The following is a 26,406-nucleotide window of genomic DNA, read 5'->3' on the forward strand; positions in this document are numbered from 1 at the left end:
CCCACACACCCCACCCAGAGTAGGACCCATCAGTTTTGTCCACCTTCATACCCCATGCCCACAGAGACCCCCCCCTTGCTCCCTGCCTCCCTCAGATCACAAGTCAAAAATTAAATCCATCATTCAGCTCTGCAATTGCGTGCTATCTGTGAAATCTAGGGAATTAAAATAGCTTTTCAAAGGCAGGGATGTAGGTTGGTTTGTTATTTTTAAGTATTAGAGGTTCTGGATTGAAGTGATAGCACAGAGGTAGGGCGTTTGCCTTGCATGCAGCCGACCCGGCCGAGCCGGGTTCGATTCCTCCATCCCTCTCAGGGAGCCCGGCAAGCTACCAAGAGTATCTCACCTGCACGGCAAAGCCTGGCAAGCTATCCATGATGTACTCAATATGCCAAACACAGTAACAAGTCTCACAACGGTGACGTTACTGGGCCCGCTCAGGCAAATCAATGAACAACGAGGGACAGTGACAGTGATTAGAGGTTCTATCCTCTGCACTACTATGCATGACAGGTGCTAAATTCTTAAAGGACAGATGGGAGAAATACCAAGTCAAAGACTATAGCTTTAACTACTAAATAAGTAGAATGTGATTTATATAATGCTTTTTATCTCAAAAAAGCAAGCATTATATATATGTGTGTGTATATATATATTTTATCTTAGTACGACGTAAATTCTTGGTACCAAAAAAAGAAAAGGGCAGCATGGCTACATGATTTAGAATATCTGGGAAAGAAAATGAAAAATCATGTATGAGTACAAAGACCACTGTACCCACTTAAAATATGAAAATCCCTACCAGAAATCACAGAAACAAAAATACAGGATTTCATGCAGTTTTCAGATGAGCAATTAATTCTATGGTGTCACAATATCTGCTGCAAGAAAAAGCCAGGTCCTCTAGCAAACTGTCCACCTTAATTTTTTTTAAAGCCAACTTTTGGTGTTAATTCTATCTTTGCTAATTGAAGTTGAAAAGGAATAGTCAGGAATGAAAGAGTATAAACCAGCCCAGACCAACTGAAAAATGGTTGAAAATGAGAAAAGCAACTCATGAACATCAAGCAAGAACTCCCTTCTACACATGTTCTCAAAGATCAGTAGAGGCAGCCGCAGCAGCAGCATTCTTTAGAGTTCCTTGAAAGGAACTCAAGGTCACGTTGTTCACTGCCCCTGGGACCAGCTTCTAAGCAAGAAGCTTTCTGTCATGCTAACTTAAAGGAGTTGGATCTTGTACTCCATAATCTCTTCAGAATGTCAGCGTTAGAGATGACAATTCTGAACATCCCATAGAGGACTGGGGAATAGTTTAAATTTGACTGCCACTGCCCACTGAGCTGAGGTGGGCAGAGGTACACACTTTTTTGGTTTATGTATGTTATATTTTATTAAAATGTCCAGAATAGGACATTTGGTGTCACAATATCTGTCCAGAATAGGATATTTTAATAAGTGTCTATAAAATCCATAGAGACAGAATGTAGATTAGTGATTGGAGGGAATTCAGGAAGGGGGAAGATGAGGGATGACTGCTAATGGGTATGGGTTTTCTTTTAGGGGTAAGTTTGAATATTCTAAATTTTTCTGACTTGTGTATTTTATTTTTAAATCCTTTAAAACCCTATCAAAGCTCTGTGAGGAGGAATGACTGACCCCAACCTAGGTCTTTCTGCACTAAATCTAACTGCCTTTTGCTCAATTCCCACTGACTAAGATAACTTTTCCATGGAGAGACATGAGAGTGTTAATCAGGCTGAGAATCTGTGGGTGTTTCCAATGTGAAGGAAAAAGAAATACCTAGAAGAAATGTTCAAAGAATTTTCCCATGCTACTGAGATTAAGATCCATTTTCTAACTGATGTATCTAGTTCCATAACAGTAAGCTCCTATCTGAAAATGCAAGTACATTCCTGGACCACGACCCGAGAGAACCAAGAGGCTGGAGTATGAGCTCTTCCGACAATTCTTAAGCAGATGCAAAAAGCAGGGCAGCACAGAAAACTTGTGAACGTGTGGGAGAACTCTCTATAAATGACAACTTGGACATTACTATCTAGGCACATTTATGTAAGACAAAGTCAAAAATTGGAATGAGTAAGAAAACAATACAGGTAATACTAACTGAGAGGTGGCAGCAGCAGCACTACCACGGGCATAGACAAAGGATCATTTCCACTATGACAAGATAGTTGGAAATGATCACTGGGTAAGAACTGCACACTGGGTGCTGGAGCACAACGGGTAGAGCATTTGCCTTGCACGTGGCCAACCCAGGTTCAATTCTTAGCATCCTATATGGTTCCCCCAGCACCTCCAGGAGTAATTCCTGGGCGCATAAGCCAGAAGTCACCCCTGTACATTGCCAGGTGTGACCCAAAAAGCAAACAACAACAAAAACAACAACAAAAAACCCTGCATGCTGAAAGTAGGAGAGAGGAGAGAGGAGAGAGGAGAGATGGGGAGATACAGAGAGAGTGGGGGGAGGTTGCATGCCATAGAGAAAGGAGAGGGTGGAAGGAGAGAAACTGGGGGCACTGGGGGTGAGAAATGTACACTAGTGAAGGGATGGGTATTGGAACATTGTCTGACTGAAATCCAATTATGAACAGCTATGTAACTATGTATGCCATGGTGATTCAATTTAAAAAAACTAATGTATATCAATTTATATATGAATGTTTTTTCTATTGTTTCATTCTTTTATTTTTTGGTTCTGGGGTCAAACCTGGCTGTTATCAGGGTTTACTCCTGGCTCAGTGCTCAGGCATCACGCTTGGCAGGGCTTAGGGACCATATGGGGTACTGTCGGGGGTTGAACCTGGGTTGGCGGCATACAAGGCAAGCACCCTACCTGCTGTACAATCACTCTGGCCCTTGAATGCTTTTTCTTCTTCAAAACAATTTTGATTATAGTTTACATATATCTTTAATTAATTGCCATTAAAATAATTTTAAGTGAAGAGAAAGGCAGAGAAATGAAACGTAGGGTACAAAAAGAAACTTCACAGGTAGACTACGACAGAACAACCTACCGTAAAATTCCTGCCTTAGTTTTAAAGTCACTTGCTTATTAACTTTCTGTGGTGCATGGTCTAATCCCATGCCTCGTCCATACATACCAAAGCATGCAGTGCCAAATAACTGACAGTTGTCCTGAGCTGCTGGATTTAAATAGAAACAAACTGCCTGGGCTGAGTGGAAAGGAATACACATAAAGCCCATCTTAGAGAGAAACTGGGTTAATTAAGCGCCTGCAATATGTACATCCTGGGTCTAGTCTGGTGGTTCTCAACTGCAGATTTTGCTTTACAAGGGATATCTGAAGATATCTCAGAAGCAATGCTATCCGAAGCAATGTCTAAAGATATTTCTGGAGTCCTTGCTGAAAGGTGCTAGTATTAGAGGCTGTGGATAACTTAACCCCTGTACTACATCTTCTGGCACCAAAGTGAATGTCTTTATTATTTGATTGGAGTGTTTGAAGTATGATGTTTGATTTAGGCTAATCAAACTGATCCATCCCTATTTTGTATTATGATCACAGACCTAAATTATTTTATCCCTTGAAGCCCTGGCTTCATCTCTAATAAAGAGGGCTGAAGCAGATCATCACTGCTTTTAGACACAAGATGAAACCATTATAAAGCGCTTCACTGTACTAAAGGAATAAAGCTCTGGCTGATATTCTCTTCAGCAAACGACAATTTTTTTTCAGTTTTAAAACAAGTTCACTAATTCCTTTTGATCTCTGCTAATTCTGTAATTAGCCTTATCTGGAATGGAAAACATTGAAATTTTCATGTAATGCTTAAATATTTCTATCTTAACTCTTGTCTTTCAGTGCTTTGGCATCTCAAAGTGCTCCCCTCAACATTCTGTCCACCACTACTACAATATCTGAACTTGGCTTCTTCCTATTCTATCTATCTATTCCAGTTTCTACTGTAGCATTTAAGTTGCTGGGACTGGAACTATTTTATTTGTTTATAATTATAGGTCGTCCTTTTCACTCTACAAACCTCCATCAGTAAATCAATTTGAATATTTCAAGATATTCTCAATGTGCCTATGACAAGAGTAGTGGCTCAGGCTAAAAGTATTGGCACAAAAGGACAGTTTCCAAAGTCCGCAAAGCAATTATAGATTTTGTAACACGGGACATATGAAACTATTAATGAACAAGTCATATTAACTAGCTGGTAGCAGGGAAATGTCACTACGAACAAAAGAAGTACCAGAAGATGAAATGAACTGCCTGCTGTACATTGATTAATGATGAGCCAGAATCAGCAAAAATGTTTGGGGAAAATTCTTATGGATCAGATACAGAAGGACTGCTAACATCTTGCAAATGACTTCAAAGGTTAGGCTCTTTGTTTTAAAGATAATGTTACACAGAGATGCAAAAGATGGCAGCAAATAAACTAAAAACCAATTAATGTCCCTGCCAGAGAGTAAAATTACAGAAACATTTGGAAGCTACTGATATGAAGCCCTACATGTTAAATTGCAGCACATTTATCAAAATGAAAATCTGATAAAACCACTTGGAAAGAGGGGCATTTATTTATGTGAAAATTGAAGTAGCAGCAAACTTTTAACTAAACTGATAGCTCAGTAAAACCTAAAATGATGCACTGAGGCATTTTCCAAAGCATATTTAGTCTCAGAGGTCAATTTATAAAGATTAGGCAAATGCTTAAACCTAAGTACTTGAACCCTGATCACAAACATCTGTATAGTTTCCTAATCCCAATCAAATTATTCCACCCGTGGTGCTTCTTATCCTTCGTTGGGAGTTAGGCTAACTAACCAGGCTGTAAATGTTTAAAAAACCATTATTAAGAACACTGTCTCATTGTCCAAACGCTTCCAGGTTCACTAGGAAAATTGTATTTTGGATAAATGATTTTGGCTACTACAAAATAATTTCATGTTTAAATGAGCACAGACTAAAATGAAAAGTAATTCTGAAATGACCTCCCCCTGCAGTCTTTTCTCCTAAGGAGATAATCTTTTTCAGACCTTTTCATAATGTCGTTCTTACTTAATACCAAAATTATAACTCTCTGTGGCATATTTATCCAACTACAAACTCTCTAGGCTACCAATTGAGGGATGCCATTAAAACTCCTCTTTCCTTCAATCAAATTAATTCCAACAATCATTTGTATGTCCCTCTGCCCTAATATACTCACCTATATACAATGTCCGTGAAAGCCAATGTCTTGAACTACTGGGGGAGAAGTGAGGATACCCCACTTGTGCTCAGGAGACCTAGGGCCCTTCCCAGTGATACTCAACCAACTGGGCAAGGACTTCAATGTGAGGGTCCCAAGATGTGGTATGTAGGCCTCCAGAGCCATGTCTAGTGATGCTCAGGGGACCATGTGGTGCCAGAGATTCATCAGCAGTCAGCTGCATGGAAGGCAAGCACCTTAATCCCTTTATTATCTTCGTGGATCCCTAACTGTTCTGAATTTTTAAGCCAATAGATTCTAATGCGATCTAATATGTAGTATTCTGAAAACAAATGTTGAACAAGTCATACTTGTATTTAATTCATCATATTTTACCTGTTCTTTACCATAATATTAAATAAATCTACATTACAAGTGGAAGATTTTAAAATGAGAAAAAGATTCAAGTCAGGTTATATAAGTTTTCTATTTATGTATTTATTAACTGCATATCAAAGTTGGTAAGGGTATAAATTACCATTTCCTAAAATTCAGAGAACTTTTAAGACTTTCAATAGAATCCTATTGTCAGTGAATCAGAACAAAACAGTACCTCTGTACTACCGTAGTGAAGCAAATATTTAAGCATTAGAAATTAGAAAAAGATAACCAAAAAAGCCAAAAAAAAAAAAAAGGAAACAGAACTTTCATATTGCCCTCATATTTGTTAACAAGGACTATGGAAGCAAAGGCTTCAAAATGATAAGTGCATGAGATGATATATTTGTCTCTACACATTCTTTCAATTTGTTCGAAGAAGATCCATATAGTAAATGATGCTAATGATAAAAAAAGAAAAAAAACGTACTTGATTTTATTCTCCACATCTTCACTATCAGATTCTTCAGAGTCTCTGTACTTATCTGGATCTGGAAGTGTGCTTGGATCAAATGCATCATTATCATCATCACTCCAATCTAGAAAGGCTTCCTCTTCATCTTTGGCCTAAGAAAATAAATACAAGGAAAACTCATTAGAGCACCTAATAAACAAGTAAGTCAGATTTCTAGACATGAATTAAACCCTCTAAATGAGAATCTCATTTAGGTTTCAATTTCGATGAAACCTCTATATAACTTCCAGAACCATAATCATTTGCAAAAAGAAAAAGATTTATTTCAAAAATAAAAATTTCAGAAAGCAAATAATTTTTGAGAGCTTTAAACGCAGTGTAAGAGAAAATGGTCGGCTTTATTATGTCTGTGAAATTCAGCTATCAAAGAGATAAAGTGTAGTGTGGCTTAGTGTTTTTCCCACATACATCTAAGTTTCAAAACTACCAAAAACATTAGGTGAAAGTATAAAAAAACCACAAGGAAATACAGAAATATTTGTCTGATCAGTTTATGACCATACTAATTAAAATCTTAAAATATCAGACCTACACACCAGTAAATTAATACTGAAAGAACTTCTAAATTCAAATATAAGTAGAGAGTTACTCAGAACAAGTGTAAGAAGGTACATTTTACAAAACTACAGAAAATGGTAACAAGGATAGGTTTTATAAAAACAGTTTTATGCTGTAAATGGTAACAAGGATAGGTTTTATAAAAACAGTTTTATGCTGTACAGATTAGTAAGCAGATTTTTCTGATTTTATATTATGGGAGTTTGTTTTTGCCAAAGAGCAAATCAATGCTATGTTGAAAAGCTAAAAAAGTATTATACATTAATATAACAAACTTTCCTTATTAACAAACTTATTTCTGACAGATTGGTTTTATCACCAAGCAGATAAGAAATCTAAGTGTTACCACATGCATTTAACAGACAATAAGTAGAATTTAAAAAATAATCCTAGATGAGTTTCTCTATTACCACCTTTTAATTCTTTATTACAGGGAGAAGAGTTTTATATTATAAGTAATTTATACTTATAAATCATTTTAATTTTATATTATAAAGGATTTTATCCACAGCATGTGGAATAATAGTGATTCTTTGATTTCAAATATTTAGTGTTCTTTCCCAGAAACTGAATAATTCAGAAGAGCAGAGCAAGCCACTATGAAGCTTTATCACAAAAGTCCTCAGAAACACTTCTCAGCTACTTCATTCTGACCATAATGAAAGGAGGAAGAAGAAAATAAGGATTAGTCACCACACAAGACTCATTGCATTCCTGGTCAAGCTTCCTGTTAAAAATCTGGAAACAACTAGCGGAAGCAGGGACTTAAAAGGTTGCCAACCAGGGGCCAGAACAAAACAGTGGGAAGGCCTTGCATGCAAGCGAGCGACACTGGGTGAATCTGTGTCATCTCATATGGTCCCCTGAGCACCGCCAGGAATAATTTCTGAGTGCAGAGCCAGGAATAAAACCTGAGCATCATTGGATGTCGCCAAAAAAGGAAAAAAGGAAAAAAAGACCACAAAAATTAAATATAAAAATGTTATCCAAAGCAACAAGCAACACATCTGACAGTATGGCATGGTCTATTTGAAAATAATCAAGCCATCAACATTATATACACAAGAACATTAATCTCCTAGCTCTGATTTGCTAGTATGATGTGCTTAAAGGAATTTCCTGTTCAAAGTTGGAGACAGAGAAGACTCTAAAGAATCCTCAAAATTTCTAGGTCTCGGGGCATCACTATACATGAAGAGTATGCAGGGCTCCAAGGAACTTTTGCTACTGTGGATTATATTCACTCACATTTAGTGTATTAGAAATTAACAGGACAAGAGAGAGAAAGTGATCTCTGAGCACAAGCACAGAACCTGGAGTAAGCCCTGAGCACTGCTAGGTGTGGACATCTCCTCCTATCCACCCCTCCAAAAAAGGAAAAAAAAAGAGGAATGCTTCACTGAACTGTATTTTAACACCAAATATTATTTACCATGTCCTGACAGCATGTTATAAAGTAATCCCCAATAATGTTTTATAATAAAAGAATAAATTATAAAAATGAGAGTCTAAATGCCTGATAATATTGCACTCTACATATTCCATTTGTTAGAAGGAAAAGACTAATTCTCAATGATGCAATTCAACTTTTAAACAGATAAAAAGATATTTGGATTTGTGTTACTACGTTATAATCAACAATTTTCAGGTTTTGCTATTTTCTGGCCCAACAGATGATCATACTATTAATACCTGTGTTACAATAGACCCCTGAATATATTGTATTCTTGACAATGAAAAATGGATTTGAGCTAACAATCACTCCTTTAGAAATACAATTTCAATCATTGAAAGTGCGGGGATAATGGGAGAAAAGACATTCTTATCTTGACCTTACTTTCTGATTCTTTTTTTTAGAAATATAAAACCATAATAAAGCTAATATTATGAAAAGCTGGTGATTCTAACACCTTAATTAAAAAACAAAAACACTATTATCTACAATATAAATGTACAGTCACTGTGTAAAAAGGGTATTATCACAATCAAAACATTCTTAGATTCTGTCCTGACAAGGCCTAATTTAGACTAGCTATGTAAGGTGGACATTATAGAAAACGGATATTCTTAAGTATTCTGTCTCATGACTTTATAAATCATTTAAAAAATAAAGTTAATGGTGTTTATATTTGTAAATTACCTCACTCCAGACTCTTGTTCATGACAGAGAACACAAATAATCTGATACCCCAGCTGATCATGGATGTCACTGTGTGAGGACTCACTGATGGGAGCAATGAACATATAATACGACACCATGACAGCAATTGGAAGAGTGGCTGGAAGCTATAAAATTTGAAGGTGGTATGTGATATCAATTTTGTTTTTGGGTTTGGGGTTACATCTGGTGGTGCTCAGGGGCTACTCCCAGTTGGATGAATGCATGGCATTCACTCATGGTTATGCTCAGGGAAGCATGAGCGATCAGGTGTCAAACCCTGGCCCACTGAGTATTTGATCTTCCAGCCAATGAACGAGTAATCTCTCCAACCCTGGAGATATCAATTTTAAAGCTACAATAATCCAAGCGAGTCGACAGCTTACTGAGAGTGGTGGTGCAGATGGGATGAGGCCATCTCATATATATCAAGGAACAGCAACTTGATGCTGAACGTGATGTATCTGAGAGAACTGCTATTGCACAGAATCATGACTGAGTGTATTAAATGTGACTGAAGAAAGAGTCAGTAAACACTAGATGCATTACAAAAGCATCTCTATTCACTCCTTTATTCCACAAATCTTATTAAGGAAACACTGTAAGTACCAGACACACTTCTAGATACTAGGGAATATAACATAAATAAAACAAAGTACTTGCCAAAAAAAAAAAAAACCTGTTCTCCGGCAGTTACATTAGCATTTAAAGGAAAACCAGGTGCTGCTTTTCTGGGGAGCAGCTATTGAAGAGTCAATGGACCCTGCTGGTTGTGAAGGCATTTTTGCACAGATTCCCTAAGGTGTGGCTCTTAAGGGTTCCGGGTATCAACTGGACTGTTTTCTTTCATGTTAGAGGTTATAGGCTAGAAGCAATAATCAGAGCTGCTCAGGTTATTCTCCCATCTCTCTCTTCCCTTTCCACCTGCTCAAAACAAAGCATGAATCACTACTGTCAAATGTCACATTTCTCTCTTAAGACTGAGAAATAAAGTAGTGTATACACACACACACACACACACACACACACACACACACACACACACAGAGCATTCAATCAGGGTCACCTCTGTGAACTGGCTCTTCCTGAAATATATTTTTCAGAAACCCTGAAGAAATTTTTCACCTAAAATAGAAATTGCTTTCCAAAATAGTTCTTTAGAAGACCCAATTATAAGTAGGGCAGATGAAAATTCTCGAAAAAACAAAAAAAAAGGTGTTACCTGACTAGTTTTATTTTGGTTTTGGTTTTAACGATAGAAATGTGGCTGAGGAGAGACATTCTACCACAAATTTACAAAGTACTCGGATATATATTACCTAACTTAATCATCAAACCCTATGAAATAGGATGAGAAAAGATTTGTTCGCATTTTCTTTTTTGGTTTTGGGGCTACACCTGCCAATGCTCAGGGGTCACTCCTAGCTCTGCACTCAGAAATCACTCCTGGCGGTGCTCAGGGACTGTATGGGATACGGGGGATGGAACCTGGGTTAGCCACAGGCAAGGCAAGAGCTCTACATGCTGGACTATCTCTCCAGCCCCAGAACGTTCTCATTCTCAATGTTCAGCAGACTGAATAACTTGGCTAAAGTCACACAAACTTGGTCAGACTCTAAGAAAATGGTTTCCAACCTCTCAATATCTGCTACTTGGCGGTTGAAAATCAGTCACATTTTTCACCGTTAAAGCTTTGCATTTGCTGTCTCAGAAACAAGATACTTTAAATACCACATAAAGCTACAAGGAGGGTTTCGATGTCACCTTGGATGTTCACCTCCACTTTCACCATGCCTGCGCTCCAAGCTTCTCTGTTGTGTGTGTGTGTGTTTGTGTGTGTGAAGTTTTGTACCAGCTTCCCAATCAATCTCAGTCATTTGATCCTTCAATTTTAACCTGATGGTACTTACTGTCTGCTTACAACGCTGTTAAGACACACATTCTTTCACAGCTTGGGACAAGTCAGGTCCCTTTCCAAATCAGGATTTTTCTACCTGATACTTCTCTGCTGGGATGCTGTTCTCTCCCTCTCACCTACCATGTGATACTTTCCAACAACAAACATCTTTTCCACACCAGTTCTCTAATGCCTTCAATATTAGAGCATTCAATATTGAATTCAATTCAATGTTGACACTATGCAGAATTAGCACGGATACCATTGGACAAGGGTTCAGTTCCATAAGAATGCCTACAATGAGATGCAAACTCCAAATGGAATCCTCAAGCTGCCTATACCTTTGCCTGATGAACTGTAATTCAGGTTTTCTCATAATCCTCAGGCTCAATAATACTCTAGTATGACTCACATAACTCAACAAAGTACTTTACTCATGGCTATGGAACTAAAGGACTCAGGAACTGTCAAAAGAAGAGACAAACAGGACAAAAGAGCCTGTAAGGGAGCCGTAGAGCTTCCACACCCTCTCCAACTGTTGCTGCAGTTATCAATCTAATGGTCTCCACATCTTCTTCAAGGGTTTGTTTTATTTTTATTTTATTTTTTATTTTTTATTTTTTGCTTTTTTGGGTCATACCCGGCGATGCACAGGGGTTACTCCTGGCTCTGCACTCAGGAGTTACTCCTGGCGGTGCTCAGGGAACCATACGGGATGCTGGGAATCGAACCCGGGTCAGCCGCATGCAAGGCAAGCGCCCTACCCACTGTGCTATTGCTCCAGCCCCAAGGGTCTGTTTTAGAGCCACACTCTGATGTGCTCAGGGTTTAATCCTGGCTCTGGGCTCAGGGATACTCCTGAGGGGGCTCAGAAGACCACATGGTGTGTTGGGGAATTGAACCCTAGTCAACTGCATGCAAAGCTAGCACCCTACTTATCTCTCAAACCCTTGTTCAAGAGTTTTGCATTATACTCCACCCTTAACTGCAAGTCAATCAGACACAATACAATAAGCATCGCTTTCCTAGTAAGACTTCCTGTGGGTTTCTCTTCAGGGCTCTGCTAAGAGAGAACTCATTAGTCAAGTCTGCACCCCTAACTGGCAGGTCAGTTCTGTGGGAACAGATGTCATGCAGGTCTCTCTCTACTGCAGCCAACAAAAAAGAACAGAGCAGGTTCTTAATAAATATGCAACACATGAACAGGTGTTCAATGTATAAAGTATTAGAGTGGGGGTACATACTGTTATCTTTACATGATGAGCATGTATTTGTGGGATTTTAGCACTAGTTAAGTTAGAAATCTCACCAATTTAGAACTGGCCATGCGGTTTTATTGGTAATTGTTAATCCCTTAACTTCTGTCTCAAATTTCTCAAGTATAAAACGAAAATAATTACAGTACTGAAGCTTAAGGAAGCTTGTAAAGATTTTAATTAATTGCAGATGCATAAAAAATATTCTATCAGCATCTTAATGGGAAAATGAGTTGTCAGTAAAGAAAAATGCAAGAATGATAGCACCTTTAAAGGGGCAAATATTGGAGAAAGTCATATTTTAAAAATTCCTCTACACCATGCAAGAAAACTTCATGCTAAGAACCTATGTGTACAGTTAGGGCATACAAACACACAAAAAAATTTAGTTCTTCAACATAAATGATTATGCAAAAATAAGTAAATTAGGGGTTTACTTTTGAGAGTTTAAAATTTTAAAACATTGTTTATAAATATGCCATATTTATAAATATTTATAAAATATTGCATAAAATCCCTTTGGAAGAAAGAAAACAAGTCATCATCTACGTCTAAATATGCTTCTTACCTGCTGCATTTCAATTATTTCTTTTTTTTTATGAGTATTTGCAAGGACAGCAAAAGTGAAAAAAAATTTAGTGTGGAACAGAGAACACAAATGTCTGGGTAAGAAATTTAATAATTTGAAGATTTTTGAAAGAGGAAACGAAAATTATATAAACATAACATCTATGAAGAAGAGGTTGTGTGGAGTTAAAGGAATATTGATTATGTCCTATCTTGACAAAAAGAGACCATAACTTCACATCAACAGATTTTATTTATTAGGCCAAAGACCTAATATGTTTATAACACAAAAGAAACAAGACTTTTAACTTTAATGGCATTACTTGAGTGAAGTGAAAAGTCAGAAGGAATATTTGGACATGTATTAATGATTATTGTCAGAAAATCAATTTGAAATATAGACTTTATCATTACCTTTCTATGTATCACATAACATTCATAAAATAAGCAAATTATTTAATAATTACAATTAATGTTTAGTTATTTAATTCCGTTTAGAATTTTGGTTTGTTTTGGGGCCACATCCAGCAATGGCTCTGGGGTTACTCGTGGCTCTGCACTCAGGATTCACTCCTGGAAGTGCTCACAATACCATATGCAACTGTTGGGGAATTAAACTCTGGCCAGCCGCAATTAAGGCAGGTGCCCAACGCACTGTACTATCTCTCTGGCTGGTCCATTTAGAATTTAAAAATTTTTTTTAAATTTTAATTTTAATTTTTTTGCTTTTTGGGTCACACCCGGCTATGCACAGGGGTTACTCCTGACTCAAGCACCCCCTGGCGGTGCTCAGGGGACTATATGGGATGTTGGGAATCAGTCGCATGCAAGGCAAACGCCCTACCCGCTGTGCTAGCACTCTAGCCCCAAGAATTTTGTTTTTTTTTTTTTTAAATAAGTCTTCCCAGTCTGTAGAAATTATAAGCAGAACATCAACTTTGAAATCTCACAATTTTATGAGGAAAATTCCAAAATCCCTGATAAGCTCATTCTGATCTTGACAAGAAAATAAAGAATGTGAAGAACGTCTAGAGAAAATAAAGAATTCAAAATACAGCTTATGTGGGCCGGAGCAAGAGACCAGCAGGTAGGACACTTGCCTTGCACATGGCGGACCTGGGTTCGATCCCCCAACACCACACATGGTTCCCCAAGCCCTGCCAGGAGTAATTCCTGAGTATAGAGCCAGGAGTGAGCCCTGAGCGCTGCTAGGGGTTGGCCCCCTTAACCCCAAATAAAATCTCTTGAAAAATAAAAAAAATAGTTTGTTCTCACTAACAAGACCAGCAAAATAACTTTCTAAGATAGTAAGAAGAAACTTCACAACTCTGAAATTTAAAATAAAAATTGATGGTCAGAGACGATAAACCATCTTCAGAAAAGAGGTATGATTGGTTTGAGATGTACCTGATTATAAATTCCAGGCACAAAATCACTTACGAAATAAATACTGGAAGTGTCTTCTGGATTATGTGCACAAACTGTGGCCAATGAGAGCTACTTTCTTTCAGGCAAACGAATTCACTAAGGTAAATGTGCAAATGGTTCCCTCACCAAAATGTCAACTTTTAAGACTGGCTCCTACTTATGCCGAAAGTAGATAAAGGAACGAACGTGATAGCCTCTCAGTATCTATATTGCAAACCACAATGTCCCAAAGTAGAGAGAGCGCATGGGGGAAAGTGTCTGTCATAGAGGCAGGGGGAGGGCGGGGGGAGGGATAATGGGACACTGGTGGTGGGGAATGTGCACTGGTGGAGGGATGGGTGTTCGATCATTGTGTGATTGAAACCCAAACATGAAAGCTTGAAACGGTTTCTCACGGTGATTCTATTAAAAAAAAAAAAAAAGACTGGCTCCTTTACTTTTTTTAGTTATACTGTCATAAGCTGAATTATAGTACTTTAGAATATTTTTATCTTATTTGCCAGAAATTTATTCGGTAAGGGTAGTGTGGAGCTCTAACCAAAGAGTGATTGGCACTCTAGTAACCTCTTGGCACTTCAGTAACTTCTAATGTGCAAGAATTATATTTGAAAATCTCCCTCTCCTCAAGGCATCTGGCCTCGACTGGAAAGCTCTGTCCTAGCTCTATACTTCCTACCATCAGCATCAAACCAAGCACAGTGAACGGGAGGAAGGAAGCACATCTTCACTGCGGTGCAGAGGAGACAATGAGAAAAAGGGAACATAGGACATTGGGGATAAAAGAATATACAGGGGCAAGGAAGGGAATCCAGACCAAGGCCATCCATTGGTTTGTTAGGACACTCCTCAATCTAGTACAGCTTACCTGAGTTCCATTCACTGCCTTATTTTTTCCTCAGCATTTCAAAACAAGAGGAATACCTCACTGAGAGACATGAAGAGGTGATAGACATACATGAAGGGAGCATAATTAGGAATGGCAGACAAAGGGTCAGCATGTCAAAAATCTCAGAGAGTGAATCCCAAAATTAAAAGGATTTTCAAAATTTGGAATATCCATGCAACTATTCAACACACTGATTGTGTGCTAAGCATTGCTACAAAGCAATAAAATCTGAAACACAGTGTGCCAGAAGAGTATGAGTCAGCAGTTCCATCTTAGGACTTCTGGCAAAATAAATTTTCTCCTAAAAGTTCCTTGCACAAAATTTATTATTCTTTCTAAATTGCTGACTCACTTGCATATTTAAGATATGGGTACCTCATAGAGCCCTGCAAAATACTAACAATACTATAATTTAAGTAACACCCTGTTAAATAATCGTGTAGCCCATTATCTTTCTTCTTCTTCTCTTCCTTCCAGAAGAAAAGGTTATATTCAGATAAGCTATTAAATAAAATGCAATTACAAGTCCAGATGACCATTCTTCTCATAGTAATGAACACCTCAATGCAGGATGAGTCACCAGACACTGCTGAGGACTCCACCAGTAGCTAAGTTGAATACTTTCAGGCAACTGACTACCTCAGGGAGCTTCTAATCCCTTGTCTGGATTGTTTAAACTTGTGGGGTTTGGGGGCCTTTTTTACACACTTGAACTTTCACTGGACCAGTGGCTGAAAAATCACTGATCTAAACACTGATATCTGTCATAGTAAAGGAGAAAAGTATGTGGGAAAAACATTTATCATCATTAATAACAGAAAAGCAAAATCTGGCAGTTTGGTGATCTGAGCTTCTTAGACTCTTCTGTTTCCTCCAGACCTAATTCTAATACATGTAGAAATGTCCGAGGCCCTGAGTTTCATCACCAGCACTCCAAAAGAAATACTTTGATTATTACTCTATTAATAGTAAAAAAAATTTTAATGATGAAATATTTCTCAATGTAAAGGGCTAATACATGCAACAATAAGGAATGATCACAAATAAATCTCATCAAGCAAAACAGGGTAAACACAAGGTTAGACGTATGAATGAGTTGATATAGATAAGATTATAAAAAAAGAAAAACCTAGACAGACAGAAAACAGATGACTGATCACCAGGAACTGAGTCTGGAGGAAGGCAGTAAGAAGACCTCTTATTTAAGATAATGAAATTATTCTGTATATTCAACTGCGGTAGGGCTGGAGCGATAGCACAGCGGTAGGGCGTTTGCCTTACAAGCGGCCAACATGGCCGACCCGAGTTCGATTCCTCCGCCCCTCTCGGAGAGCCCGGCAAGCTACCGAGAGTATCTCGCCCGCACGGCAGAGCCTGGCAAGCTCCCCGTGACGTATTCGATATGCCAAACACAGTAACAACAAGTCTCACGATGGAGATGTTACTGGGCCCGCTCGAGCAAATAGATGAATAACGGGAGGACCGTGACAACTGCGGTAGATGCAAGGTAACTCTAAGCGCATGTCAAAATCCACAGGTGCAAATACCACAAGTAGTAAATTTTACTGTACATAAATGACCCTCCAAAGAATACTTTAATGACATTTAGAAGGGTATTCATAATCAGCAAAGTTTAAATGATAAATATATGTATGCAGAGACTGCATTATAGTATTTTTTCCAATCCCCTTATAGATCTAAGCATCTTAACATTAAGTAATACTGTTTTTAATTCAGAGGATATTATTAGATTGTTTTTCATATATTTTAATAGAAGTGTGTGTGTGTGTGTGTGTGTGTGTGTGTGTGTGTGTGTACACTCTCTATATGTTAACAGGATAGACTTTAGACATTCTTTGAAGTTGGAGGAATTTAGACCACATCCAGCAGTGCTCAGGGCTGACTCCTGGCTCTGTGCTCAGGGATCCCTCTTAGTGGTGCCCAGTGAGTCCTTACACAGTGCCAGGGATCAAACCAAGGTTAACTTACTCCCAAGTTTACCTCTCTGCCCCCAGATTAGAAATAATGAACCTGAGGTGCTTGGAAGTCACAGAACCATTGAAACCATATAAAGAACATTATTAGCACTTACAAATAAGCATTTTGGAAGGGAAAAAAGCCTGAACTTTCAGTACAATAGCCTGCCTCCCATGAACCCCTCATCAAAGACTACTGCAGGGTACAACTACTTCCTAGGACTGAACTAGCAACAAGTACACAGGCCTCAAGTGGGACAGTTCTGAGCTCTGTTTGAGAAGGCCAATCAGCACCAAAAGCCTTTAGAGTATGATTTAGGTTCAACAACCCAGTCAACACAACCCTCAGTCTCTCGTAAGTATTGTTTTAGGCTGCTGAGTGGCAAAACCACATACAACAAAAGTCGTAAGTCAACATTCAAAGTAGGAGAGCTCCCAACAATACAATAATTTATGTAACAGTCATAAAATGAATGGGCGCGTGCACTATTTTGTCACATGCCTGTATTTTAATCTTTTACCCAAACTGCCATTTCTCAGGGAGAAGAAATATGGTAAAACTACTTGTGCCCCTTCTTTAAAGTTACCAAACACTGACAAAAGGAGATTTGGGTCATGTGCATGTTTGGTTTTACCACATTCTCCAACAGTTTGTCCCATTCATTCATTATCACTTCCCCAAACAGAATCCAAGTTCAATCCAATCTCTCAGTAAGCTACTGGAAAACTACTCTATGAGGGACTAAAACTGGCTTCTATTTGGTGAAAATAAATAGCAACTAAAGATCAGAAATGAAATGAATGAGTTCAGGTTTTGACAAATGCCTATGAATGAATCTAGCAGAATGTGAAAATCCATTAACCACCTTTTGCACACAAAAGGAAAAAATGCTAAACAGCAGGAAAAACATCCCAACAAATGTCAAATGCACAAACCATGACAGCCTGTTTTTTTTGAGGATGTATGTTATTATGGTATCACTAAATGAGATGTTACCAAATGAACATTTTCAACCAGAACTTTTCCTTAAAATTTATTAAGAGTTCCCTTTCACTTGGGTACTATCATGGCCAACCCCCAAAGGAGAGTAAGATCATTTCCATTTGGCTAGCTTTAAATAAAGTTTGCACTGAAAAAAAATCAAAAAACAAAACAAGGAATTTAAGATGAAAGGGAACTTTGCTTTGGAAAACATACAATTCAAGTAAAATTTAAACATAAGTCACAAAACCACCCAGAAATTCCAATCCTGGATTACATGGGGAATTGGTATTTCTATACCTATGCTACAGAGAATTGAAAATATATAGTCATACAAAAATTTGCACATGAAGTTCATCGTAGCATGGTTCATTAGTGACGAAGTTGAACTAACTGAACTGTCCTGTAATTGACATGGGGATTTTTAAAAAAGTTAATATATTCATATAGGGCTGCAGAGATAATGCAGGGGTAAGTTCCTTGCTTGCATGTGGCCAGTTCTGATTTGACCCCCAGCACAGCAAATGGTCCTCCAAGCATTACCAGGAGTGATCCCTGAGCACCAAAGGGTGTAGCCAAAGAAAAGGAAGGGAGGGAGGGAAGGGGGTATAGAGGGGAATAAAGGAGAGGGGAGGAGAGGGAAGGGGGGGAGGGAAAGGGGAGAATGGCAAAGGAGAAAAGGAAAGGAAAAAAGGAAAGAAAAAGAGGGATAAAAGGAGACAGAGGGACTGGAGAGACAGAACAGTGGGCAGGGAGTTTGCCTTGCATGAGGCTAACCCAGGCTCGAGCCTCAGGGAGTGATCCCTGAGCCCATAGCCAGGAGTAACCCTTGAGCATCCATCACCAGGTATGGCCCAACCCATATCCGCCCCCAAAAGGGAGGAGACTGAATGATTGAAAGTGAGTACTGGGATTTTTAGATAGCAACACTAAATAGTGAAATTAGATACTGATGTTTTGACACTGTGGATACAGTAACAGCCACTTAACTGTATAGATAGATGAATTTTACGATATATAAACTATATATCAACATTCTTAGAATTAGGGGCCAGAGTGACAGAACAGCAGGTGGGGCATTTGCCTTGCATGCAGCTGACCTGGGTTGGATTTCCAACATCCCACATGGCCCCCCAACCACTGAACAGGAGTGATTCCTAAGTGATTCCTGAGTGTAGAGCCAGGAGTAACCCCTGAGCATTGATGAGTATCACCCCAAAACAAACAAACAAAAACCTTTTAAAAATCGAGAATTACAATTGTATATAAATCTGTAGATTTCAAATTTTAGCAATTAAACAGGATTATTTAGTAGATAAGGTAGAAAGTCTCTTATTTTCTAGAAAATGACCCATTTGTAGAGAAAAGCTATAGGATAAAAAGAAGAGAAACAGCACTTTAATCTCATCTGTCGCTGTCACTGTCACTGTCCTCCTACAGTTCATCAATTTGCTCGAACGGGCCCAGTAACATTGTGAGACTTGTTACTGTGTTTGGCATATCAAATACGTCACGGGGAGCTTGCCAGGCTTTGCTGTGCGGGTGAGATACTCTCGGTCGCTTGCCGGGCTCTCCGAGAGGGGCAGAGGAATCAAACCCAGCTCGGCCTGGGTCGGCTGCATGCAAGGCAAACACCCTACCCGCTGCACTATCGCTCCAGCCCTAATCTCATCTAAAACATTCAAATGAAGACCCAAAACATTTATGAGTTTTTCATTTGCTTTCAAAACTGCACAAGTCTGAAGAAAAAAAAAGCTAATTAAAATTATAAAATACATGAATTTTCAAATTTTAATTTTTGATGAAGGGCAAATCTTAAAATGGATGTTACATTCACAAAAGTATAAATATTATTTTACCTAGTTTCAGGTTTAAAAATAGCACTATAGGGGAAAAAAAGTAGCCTTCTCAAAGTCAGTTTAGAACAAACATTTCCAAACTTATGTGACCCACTTCTCATGGGGGGGGGGGAAGGGAGAGAATCACTCAGCCCCCACTGGATATCTACATTTTAAAGATCAAGTACCCCAATTTCATAGAAGCTGTTACTAACCCACTGCATCATCCCAGCAGTCTGGAGGTTGGGAAGAAGTATTACCTGCTTTGGGAAACACTGGTTTAGATAACAGAAAAGAGGGTGAGGGGATGGGGAGAGGAATCCAGTTTGCCTGATGCCTAAGTCTTTCTTCCTTCTATTCTATCATAAAGACGAAACGTAAGTCTTTCTGTTGGAACGAACAATAAGCACACATAAGCTTTGGCACCTGTCCTAAAAATTTGCTCATGAAGTCCTTTGTTCGTTGGTTTCTGGTTTGGGGCCACAGCCTGAAGTACTGAAGTACCTGGCTCTGGGCTCTGGAGGGATTCCTGGAAGTACTCAGTGGATGATATACAAAGTCAGGGCTTGAACCAGGGTCATGGATGTTGCAGTCACATACAAGAACAGTACCTCACCTCCTATACTATCTCTCTGGCCCTACTGAGGTTCTCTCGTTATTTTTCATTTAAAATATTTATCTTTTCTTTTTTTTCCTTTTTTTTTTTGGCTTTTAGGGTCACACCCAGCGATGCTCAGGGGTCACTCCTGACTCTACACACAGGAATCATTCCTGGTAGTGCTCAGGGGACCATATGGGATGCTGGGAATCGAACTGGGTCAGCTGCATGCAAGGCAAATGCCCTACCCACTATGCTATCGCTCCAGCCCCCTAATTATCTTTTCTTAGGGGCTGCACCTGAGAGTGCTCAGGGACTACTCCTGGCTCTGTGTTCAGGGGTCACTGTTGGTGGTACTCAGAAAACCATGTAATGCTACATGTGAACTTAAGATTTCTTGCATGCAAAGCATGTGCTTTTTATTAGCCCTTTCAGCAATCCACGAGACTTTCTAAAACTTTCTAAAAACAATTACTATTGAAAGCAAATCTTAGCTAGTGAGTGGAGAGGATAGGCATATTTTAGAGCTATTACACACTACCTCACCACACTACTAGAGCTGTAACACACTACTGGGCTGGAGCGATAGCACAGTGGGTAGGGCATTTGCCTTGCATAAGGCCCACCCAGGTTCGATTCTTCCATCCCTCTCAGTGACCCTGGCAAGCTACCGAGAGTATCCCACCCGCACAGCAGAGCCTGGCAAGCTCCCTGTGGAGTATTTGATATGCCAAAAACAGTAACAAGTCTCACAATGGAGACATTATTGGTGCCCGCTCGAGCAAATCGATGAGCAATGGGAGGACAGTGCTACAGTACTACTACTACACACTACCACAATAAGGCTAATGTTGCAGGTTTACTCACTTTCAGTAAAGCAAGTTGCATAAATTTTTTTGTTTCCCAGTGTATATAAAAATTGTATTTATAGGGGGCTAGAGCCACAGTAAAGTGGGTAGGGTGTTAGCCTTGCATGCAGCTGAGCCAGGTTCAATCCCCGGCATCCCGTATGGTCCCCCAAGCACTGCCAGGAGTAATTTCTGAGCATTGCTGGGTTGTGACCCAAAAAGCAAAAAAAAGTATTTATAAGTACTAGGTATGTAATACCTTAGAAAATACAGTGTACTTGCCTTTAAAAATATACACAGACAGGAAGTTGGCATATGGTATTTTAAAAAATGACACCAATAGACTTGCTCAATGCAGGGCTATCACAACCTTTCAATAGTTAAAAAGTAAACAATCACATTTTATACTTTTATGTCCTTGTCTGCAGTAACAATGTCAAATCACTGGTAATATGCAAAGCTCACCCTGATCCCTGATTTACTTTGATGTTCAGATACACTCTGCAGTGTAGGGACTGTACTGCTGTCATCAGATAATCTCATGAAAGCTGGACGAGTGAGGAAAATTGTATATGGAAAGAATCAGTACAGAGTATATATAAGGGTACCATTTACTATGCCCAAAGTAAGACCTTTATACAGGAACTACAATACAGCCCTTTCATTAATCGGGAAAAATAAATATTAATGAAGTTATTCACACATTCTAGTGGCAATTCAAAATTATTTTTAAATAGGCCCATAAACAAGTCTGCTCAAGTTCTTTCAGAACCCAACATTATATTACCTACCATATATCAAATCATTCAAAATACAATTCCAGGACAACTTTTTAAAACACTACATATCAAACTCCTTCCAATGAGCCAAAAATATTTTGGTCATTGCCTAATGAGGTATCTGCGCTTTTCCGGTATTTTTGCTGACTAGTCTACCTTTAATCTTATTTATAATTCAGAATAAGACCACAGGGGGAAAACATTCCTTATAGAATACTGCTTATTAGCAAATAAAATATTAAAGAGTGCACCATGTTTTTAAGCTTCCAGTTTACTTGGAGAAATGGGATGTCATTTAAAGTCTCTGCAGATACATACCAACACAACTCCAAAAACAGTCATGAAACCAAAACACTGTACTCTAGGACACAGATAATATACCTGAGATGGTGCGTGTAGATTCGTATAGCTCAGACTTTTAACCTTGGATATAAATTCAATAACAGAAAGTGAGCCATACATATGGATGCTAAATAATCAAGCACATGAATGTGTTTTATATATATATATATATGCACACATATACACACACACACACACACACACACACACACACACATATATATGTATAATGAAGCAAAAAACCTGAATGTTGTCTAATTTGGCCCAGAGATCTGGAATTATAACTAGCTACATTTGTTGGATGTTTATGTGCCAGGTACACATGGTAAGGGTCTTTGGGAGATACAAACAGAAATAAAAATTGCTTCATGCTCTAAAAGAGCCTCCAGATTAAGTCAGCAATTTTTGGCATATGGAATTTTAATACAAGAAAAAATGATGATGCTCTACAGGGAAAAATTATGTAATTAAAATGATAAACTTAATATATGGAAGGTTGGTTGCGGGCTGGGACAGGGATGTCAGTGGCAGTTAATAAAAAATTTACAGAGGATGATTCTGAGTAAATACAAATTAGGACATCTAAAGGTGATCAACAAGAATTTGGTATAGTATAAGCAAAGACGGGGGCATGAACTGCAGAAATACACAAAGGTGCTTATCAGAAAAGTAACTAGAAAAAGGAACACCCTGTTTCTGCAAGGGGGCGCAGTCTAGCTTGGAGTCCTCAGCCTGGGCTGCTGCTGGACGGGAGCTCCCGCCACTCCCTGAGTCAGGCGCATGTGTAGCTTGCAGACTCCCAACCACACGGCAGGAAGGGGCTGTGTGGCAAGAACATACAGGGCCGTGGTGGTGATGAACAACTTCTGTTCATTCTTGGGCCCATAGCTCCAGCTATACAGCGTCAGGCAAGACTGCCTTACTTACTTACTGCCTTACTGCACCAGAATCTCATTAGCTAGGGAATAGTACGGTATTAATGACTAATAAGTGACGACAGATTAATGAGGAAATAAATATCAAGTACCTTGGACCAAGCTTGGCTAATAGAGGCACTCAAGAAATGACACAAGTAGTTATTAGTTTTGGCAGAAGGGAAGCAAAGCACCGTAGTTCATCTAGAAAGGTGGACAGGACCTCAGATCCCGTGTGAACACATGCAGGTTTCTGGAAGGCTAACATAACTAAATGAGGTAGCTTTATTTCAGCCACATAAAGGTAAAATTTAGGGTTACATAATGATTCTCTGATTGTTGCATAAGTCTTTATGTGGCGCAAAGCTGTCAACTATGTTGGGGGGGAGGGACTCACTTTATTCTATTATTAGGTACTTTTTAATTTGTGTTTTCTTTTGCAAAGCAATAAAAACAGAAGGCTATGGCGTGTTTTTAGATGTGTCACTAAAAATACATGAAGTCGTATATAATGGTCACACCACGGGTATTCCTAACTCTCAGTTTTGAACTGCCAAAGTTTGGGGATCACGATACTCAATATACTCAAGACCACTGTGTTTATTTTTCTTCTATTTTTTCATGACCGCTCTGCTGGAAATTGTTGGTATTCAGTGACACCAGTGCCATACCAAATGGTGCCCAATGGTCAGGTGGTACCAGGTATTCCAAGAGAAAAAGGTTACTAAGAACTCTGTCTAACACAATAGAGTTAATGCTATAATGTATATTTAAAATGGTTAAGATGGCAACTTGATCTCTGTATTTTATTTAAAAGATTATTTAGCTAACATGTTTATGTTCTAGATTACAAGCAAACTCAAGCAAACAAACACACAGAGACCTATGAAATGTAGGCTACTTTCCCAAAAATCACAAAACAAATTAATAACACTAAATCTAGATCTTTACTTTTATGTCTTCAAGGCAAGGCCAGAAAACACCACTCTTAGGTAGGGATGACATGCACAAAGTACTTAGCAAGAGAAAGAAACCAAATATCTTTCCTTCCCAAAGAAAAGGCACTATCTAGAGATGAGGATGGATTCTAATACTAAACTTATCTGAACTCTGGGTATGGTAAAGAACCTACTATGCTCTCAGAACAGAATTCAGTAGATCCATGATAAAAAACAGGAATGGCTGTTCTTTAACAGAAAAGCCTATACTTAATTTTCTACTTTAGCATTACTCAGACTACTTGACACTCTAAAATTTGTGCAGATTTGTATTTTAGAAAAGAGGAGGCTGATAGGTGAATAGATACTGATGCATGCTTTCAACTCCTAACAACGTTCCCAAGGGATCTGCCTAAACTTCCCTAAACAGCTGAGATAAAGTTAAAATGTGTGTTGACAGGAAAGGGAAATGTAAGATTACTGTTCTGTAAGTCATTACTTGTAAAACTACTAAGAGTCTGTAGAGATTGGTAATGCTGCATTCACCAGTATGTTGGTAATTTCCTTTGCCTAGTGAATGAACAGGTGTACTCTTCAGAATACATAAACCACTAGCAAAAGTTGCTGTACAACAAAGCAACTAGGTTTCCAATATCATGATTTAAAATGGGTAATATGATTACAATAAACTGGATTTCCTACTAAAGTATTTTCCAATTAATCTGTTTCTTTTTAAAAAAATTATTTAAAAAAATTCAATGGGATACAGCAAAGGTAGTATTAAAAGAAAAGATTATAGCAAATCAAACTTAGGAAGGAAGGAAGGACCACATAAATAACCTAACTCGCAGCTTAAGGAACTAGAAAAGGACCAACAAAAGAAGCCCAAAGCAGACAGAAATAAGGAAATAAGCAGAAAGAATTTTAGTTCCCACTCCCCCGCCAAAAAATAAGTAAAGTAAAGTAAAGGCCCTCCCGTTGATCATCGATTTGCTCGAGCGGGCCCAGTAACGTCTCCATTGGAGACTTTGTTGTTACTGTGTCTGGCATATCGAATACTCTCGGTAGCTTGCCGGGCTCTCCGAGAGGGGCGGAGGAATCGAACTCGGGTCGGCCATGTTGGCTGCGTGCAAGGCAAACGTCCTACCGCTGTGCTATCGCTCCAGCCATGTTGGACACCAATAAATAAATAAATAAATAAAATCCAATAGATTAATAAAACCAAGAGTTGGTTCTTTGAAAAAAATAAACAAGATTGACAAACTACTAGCAAGACTCATGAAGAAAAAGAACTTTACTCTAATTCTTAAAGTTCTGTCTCACTTCCTCTGAATAACTAAATTTGTTGCTATGATGTATACAAATTCAGTAAAGGGAGAATTTCTCCAGAGAAGTTGATAAAACTTTTTCCTTAGCACAAACGGTTTATTACAAACCAAAAAGAAAGAGGACAACTTGGTATTCTAGGTAGCAGGTGATAAATTCAGTCTTATCTGAAATGCTTTATTGAATTTTCGAAAGCACAACAGCTGAAATAGAAACATTTCACACGTCTGGTGTCTGAGAATTTTATTAAAATGGGGCTTTGATCTTTCCTTGGCAATGACTCTGTACTAAGTTCAGAATTACTAGACTTTAGGTTAAAATTCTAATTTTAAAATTATCAATGCAAGCCTCTATTATATTATTATAACTATTATTTATAGTTATAAATATATAAATATATATAGTTATATATATATAGTTATAAATATATAACTATATATAACTATATATAACTATATATTTATAATGGGGCTGGAGCAATAGCACAGCGGGTAGGGTGTTCGCCTTACACGCGGCCAACATGGCCGACCCGAGTTCGATTCCTCCGCCCCTCTCGGAGAGCCCGGCAAGCTACCGAGAGTATTCGATATGCCAGACACAGTAACAACAAAGTCTCCAATGGAGACGTTACTGGGCCCGCTCGAGCAAATCGACGATCAACGGGAGGGCCTTTACCTTTACCTAACTATTATTTACATCTTAGAAACCTCACGAAGGATGGCGAAAGCACAATAACTTCATAGATGTTAAAAGCTTATAGTAATACATTGTTGAAGTATAGAAATATAATTTTTTTTAATCTGAGAGCTGAGTTTGGGCCCCACTACCGTACAACATGTAAAAGAAAAAAGAGTAATTCCTTAATATCCAATGCTAAGGAATAATATTCATATTTTGTATGTTTTTAAAAAGTAAAAATACTTTTACTTAAGGCATATGAGGAGGGAGAGCACTAAAGGTGAGCATCAAGTAAAATAAAGGAGTTTCACATCCATTCAGCGAGACATGTATGACCCCAT

The 26,406-nt window shown here is 38.5% G+C and overlaps 1 protein-coding gene across 1 annotated transcript in view; it reads right to left on the bottom strand.

Moving 5' to 3' along the window:
• The window catches only part of DDX10 (DEAD-box helicase 10), a 253,550-nt gene that overhangs the window by 14,761 nt on the left and 212,383 nt on the right, over positions 1-26,406 (bottom strand). Inside the window, exon 17 of the mRNA XM_056107531.1 lies at positions 6,052-6,188. Coding sequence (XP_055963506.1) covers positions 6,052-6,188 — 137 coding nt within the window. The remainder of the gene's footprint in view (positions 1-6,051; positions 6,189-26,406) is intronic.

Source organism: Sorex fumeus, unplaced genomic scaffold (assembly GCF_029834395.1).
Source record: "Sorex fumeus unplaced genomic scaffold, SorFum_2.1 ptg000169l, whole genome shotgun sequence".
NCBI classification, from domain to species: domain Eukaryota; kingdom Metazoa; phylum Chordata; class Mammalia; order Eulipotyphla; family Soricidae; genus Sorex; species Sorex fumeus.